The sequence below is a fragment of the Octodon degus genome, unplaced genomic scaffold (genome assembly GCF_000260255.1).
Source record: "Octodon degus isolate 3935 unplaced genomic scaffold, OctDeg1.0 scaffold00279, whole genome shotgun sequence".
NCBI lineage: Eukaryota > Metazoa > Chordata > Mammalia > Rodentia > Octodontidae > Octodon > Octodon degus.
Genome location: NW_004524855.1, coordinates 1,013,942 through 1,019,022, shown reverse-complemented (window position 1 = coordinate 1,019,022; position 5,081 = coordinate 1,013,942). Strand labels below are relative to the sequence as shown.

Here is a 5,081-nt window from a genome sequence, read left to right as displayed (position 1 = left end):
GCCCTCTTCCCGGGCTACACGCACACACACACACACACTCTTCCCGGGCTCCACGCATGCACGCACACACACACACACTCTCCTTCCCGGGCCCCCCAATGCGCGCGCGCGCACACACACACACACACTCCCTCTTCCCGAGCCCTCCAACGCACACACACACACTCCCTCTTCCCGAGCTCCACGCAAGCACACACACACACACACACTCTCCTTCCCGGGCCCCCCAACGCACACACACACACATACACACACACGCACTCTTCCCGGTTCCCCCCCACGCACACACACACAGTCTTCCCAGGCCCCCCAACGCACACACACACACACTCCCCCTACACAGACGTACACACTCCCGCTTCCCGGCCGCCGCGCATGCGCAGAGGGGAAGTCGGCCGCTGACCGCGTGTGGCGGCAGTGCCCAGCGGACCCCCGCCGGGATTCAGGGCGCTGGCTGGGGCCTGCCTTAGCCCACGCTGCCTTTTCCAGGAAGGCTCGCGGGAACACAGCACTCAGGGCTCGAGCGAGGCGGCTCTGCGGGAGGGCGGCGCCCGAGAGCCCCGGAGCCCGAGCCTCGGCGTCCGCAGAGCTAGGCGGGCTGAGCAGAGTTCGCGTCCCGCACCCCAGTCCCACTCCCGCCAGGCAGGCGCGTTGGGGGTTCGCCCAGCCGCACCTGGGTGCTGCGCAGTTGTAGGGGACAGCGCCATACCCACGCATTTAAACACAATCGGTTGCTGCTTTTGTGCTGTAGGAAAAGGTAGCTCGTTGCCACAGAAATCCTGGGGCCCACAGCCTCTCTATCAGTGTCCCGAGTATGTCACCACCCATAGGGGCCCAAGGGGACAGCTCGGCAGACAGCAGGCACCGCCGCCCCGCTGGCAGCCTGGCTCCCTCGCCCCACGACCCTGGGGAAACACCTGAGCCCGCCCGGCGGGGGATTGCACAGGTGACCTTGACCTGCGCTCCGGGTCCCGGCCGTGTCCGCAGCCAGCCACCTCCACCTCCAGGAGCCATCTGCGAGACTCCACGCGCTGTACTGCATCAGGCATCGCCTGCAAGTAGAGGCGGTTTTGCTTCGCAGCCCCTATTTGTAATGGCGGTACTAGAGATTGAGCCTTGGGACTTGCTTATGCTGGGCAAGAACCCTGCCACGAGCGGAGCTACATCCCAGCCCTTAGTACTTTTTATTTTGTTTTTTAATAGGCTTTTTATTTTTTTATTTTGTGGCCAGCTCAGCCCACCAGGGGGCGGGCGGGCCGGCATGTGGTGCTGGGGGATTGAACCGAGGTCTCTGTGCTTTGCTTGAGCTTAGCTTGTTCTAAGTAGGTGCTTTAGACCACTGAGCCATCTCACCAGCCCAGTACTTTTTATTTTGTGACGGAGTCCCAATAGGTTGCCCAGGCTGGCTTAAACTTTCAGTCCTGCCTTGGCCTCCAGAGCAGCTGGGATGGTAGTTGTGTGGACAGTACCCAGCTTCTGCACCTAAGTGCTTCTCCGAGTCTGGTACGAGCTCCGTCGGGTTTTGCCTTTTCTTGTGCTGCTGTGGTGAGTAACACTGACTTTTTTCCAAGGATGTAGCCAACCTTGCAGTCGAGGAAATAAACCTGCATGGCTGTAGAGTTACAATGGCAAGGCCGGTTCTGCTCCCCCTACAAGTCCAGTTTGCGAAGTCATCCTCTGGCCTCTGGGTTTGGAGTATGAAAGGTTCCCACCCAGCGCAGGCCCATTCCACCTCTGTAGGAAGAACGTGGGGCTGCTGTCTTCAGGAGCCCGCGCCTGTGGCGGAGGGTCCTCAGCGTGGGCCGCCTCGGGTGGGTGTGGCCAGGACCACTGCTGGAAGAGGCAGCGCTTCCGGTGGGGTGCAGGGAGCAGGGCCTGGGAGCTGATGCCTGGCGTCCTCCGGCCTGCAGCGCCCACCCAGCAGGAGGCTCGCTGGCTGGCGGTCAGGGGTCCCAGCTGTGGCTTTACTCGAGGGGGATCTTGAGAGTGGCCGGCAAAGCCCTGAATCCAGGTGTGGCCTGAACCACTCCCGGCGCCAGTGTGTTACCCTTATCACTGGGCTTCACTGGTGATGTTGTGTTTAGCTCTTTACATATGTTCACGCTACTTTCTGGTAGGAACTCGGTTGAACTGGCTAACAACGTTAAACCAGCGTCATGAAACAAAAGCTGGGTGTAGTGGCACACACCTGTGATCCTACCACTTGCGAGGCTGAAGCAGGAGGATCGAATGAGTTCAAAGCCAGCTTGGTGGGGGCCGGGGAGATGGCTCAGTGGAATAAGTGCTTCCCTGGCAAGTGCAAGGGTCTGAGTTCAATCCCTGGTTCTGAAAAAAAAAAAAAAAAAAAAAAAAAAAAAACTACATATTACCTGGGGTAGGGTGGTCTTGTCTCCAAAACCAAAGTGGGGAGCTTCTCTTGACTCATGCACACCTGGGATTTTTTTTTTTTTTTCTTGAGGGTTTAGATAGACTGGACTTTTGAACGTTTTTCCCACTCTGTATATGCCTCCAGCGTTGGTGTCGCCCCTCACAGCAACCCGGAGGCCTGGAGGCCACAGCCCTCCTCCTGCATGGTCTTTGTGCAGTTTTGGTTCTTCAGGGCCTCTTTGAGACTCAAACCCAAAGCCTTGATGGGCTGAGCGAGTGCCCCTCCAGCCCCTTCCCTGGTACTTTTAATTTCTTTTCCTTCCTTTCTTCCTTTTTCACCTCCCCCTCCTTTTATGAGACCGGGCTTGCCATGTAGTCCAGACTGTCCTTGAACTCATGGCAAACTTTCTGCCTCTTATGTGTCTTTTTTTCTTCATTAGTTTTGATGTGTTCGTCAATTTTATTTTTTATTTTTATTGGTGGAACCAAGGATTGAACTCAGGCCCTTGTGCTTGCCAGGCAAGCGCTTATTCTACTGAGCCATCTCCCTGGCCCCTGTGTTTATCAATTTTTTTTAATTTTTCTTTTATTTATTTATTTATTCATTGTGTGTGTGTGTGTGTGTGTGTGTGTGTGTGTGTGTGGCCAGCTCAGCCCACCAGGGGGCGGGGCTGGCTGGCATGTGGTGCTGGGGGATTGAACCGCGGTCCCTGTGCTTTGCTAAGCTTGTTCTAAGTAGGTGCTTTAGACCACTGAGCCATCTCACCAGCCCTATTTTTTTTCTTTTCAAAGTTTTATTGATAAACATATAGCAATGAGACAGTTTCAAATCAAATCGAAAGTACAGTTTCAACAAATAATACACTGCATATATTCTTCTTAGTGGTTAATTGCTGTACAAGATGCAGACTTGTGATCCTACTTACAAACACCATTAGAAAAAATCATTCCATTCATTAAGAGAATGCAACTATATATCTATCCCAACCACTTTGAATACACAGATACAAAATGGACATTCATAGTTATACCCCAATTTTTTTTAAGTTCCGTTGTTGAATATTATAGGTGTGTAAACTGTGCTTATCAATTTTATTAACCCTTAAAAATAATGTTTTGTTTTCTTTCTTTTTCTTTTCTTTTTGGCAGAACTGGGGACTGAATTACTGAATTCAGACCCTTGCGCTTGCCAGGGAAGTGCTTATTCTACTGAGCCATCTCCCCAGCCCCTCTTTGTTTTCTATTTTAGTCTTGTTTCCCCTCTTGCTTTCTTTCAGTTTCACTTGCTGTCCATTTCAGAATGGACACGTGGCTCTGAGCCTTTCACACTGTCTTCTCTTTTTTTATTCTTTTTTTTTTAATTTATTAATTTATTTATTTTTTTTGTGTGTGGCCTGCTCAGCCTACCAGGGGGGATTGAACCGCGGTCCCTGTACTTTGCTTGGCCTAGCTTGTTCCAATTAGGTGCCCTAGACCACTGAGCCATCTCACCAGCCCCTCTTTTTTTATTCTTGTATAATTTCTTTGTGGTGCTGGTGATGCTGTGTTGGTTTTTGGCGGAACCCGGGATTGAACTCAGGCCCTTGCGCCTGCCAGACAAGCGCTTCTTCCACTGCGCCGTCTCTGCAGCCTGGTGTTGGAGATGGAGCCTGGGTGTCGCTCAGGCTAGGCAAGTGCTTGCCACTGAGTTGTGCCATCGGCCCCGACTTTCCTCTTCTCTAATATTTGTGGGGTTTTCGTTTGTTTGTTTTTGTAACAGAATCTGGCTATGCAGCCCAGGCTGTTCTCAAACTCACCTATGACTCGTGGCCACCCTGGGCAACACAGCCAGACCCATCTCAAAAAAGAGTGAGTCTGATGTCAAGTATAGATATTTGATTGGTGCTTTCCCCCTCCCTTTGGTGGTACCGGCAATACTGTCCCACAGATGCCAAGGGTACGCCACTGCCGACGCCCTGCCTCACGGGGGTCTTATCAACTGCAGGAAGTTGTCTTCTGTTTTCGGTTCGAAAAGAGCTTTTTGTGTTTGTTTGTTTGTTGTTGTTGTTTTCTGGCAGAACCAGGGATTGAACTCAGGCCCTTGTGCTTGCCAGGGAAGCGCTTATTGTACTGAGCCATCTCCGCGGCCCTGAGTTTATTTTTAATATATTAATTTCACTGAGAAAGAAGTAGCAATGAGACAGCTTCAAAACAGGTTAGTAGGACAGTTACAATAATTTGTACTCTTGCAAAGAGTTTTTTTTTTATCATGAACGAGAACAGAATTTTGTTGCAAATCCAGTCGTTTCCCGATAATGATAAAAATTGATTTTTTTCTTTTATCCTAGGATACGGTGAATTTCCTGAACTCATTTTTTAGTTTGCTAAATCTGTCTTTTGCTCTTGGAATAGACCCCATTGGTTGCCCTGCATTTGTTTTTGCATCGCTAGACTCAACTTGCTAAATGTCTTGCACGGTCTCGCTGTGTAGGCTGGCAGCAAACTCCCACTTCTCCCGGCTTGCGTCCCCAGGGCTGGGCCCACGGCACTCTCCAAGATGCTCGGGGTGCTGGAAATACGCCGCACAGCGTTTGGAGCATGGTGTCCTGTACCTGCAGTCCTAGCTACCCACGAGGCTGAGGCTGGAGGCTTGCTTAAGCTCAGGAGCCCAGGATCAGCCTGGCAACACAGACCCTGTCTCAACAATAAGAAAAATAGGTGTGCGTGTGTGTGTG

The 5,081-nt window shown here is 51.8% G+C and overlaps 1 protein-coding gene across 3 annotated transcripts in view; it reads right to left on the bottom strand.

The window, feature by feature from the left end:
• Tmem216 (transmembrane protein 216) overlaps window positions 1-581 on the bottom strand; it is a 4,045-nt gene extending 3,464 nt beyond the window's left edge. The window contains exon 1 of one of the 3 annotated variants that reach the window (XM_023707086.1): window positions 350-581. In XM_023707086.1, coding sequence (XP_023562854.1) covers window positions 350-377 — 28 coding nt within the window. In that variant the 5' untranslated portion in view covers window positions 378-581. The remainder of the gene's footprint in view (window positions 1-349) is intronic. The other 2 variants (XM_023707087.1, XM_023707088.1) reach the window with 2 other exon arrangements.
• Window positions 582-5,081: the final 4,500 nt, after the last annotated feature.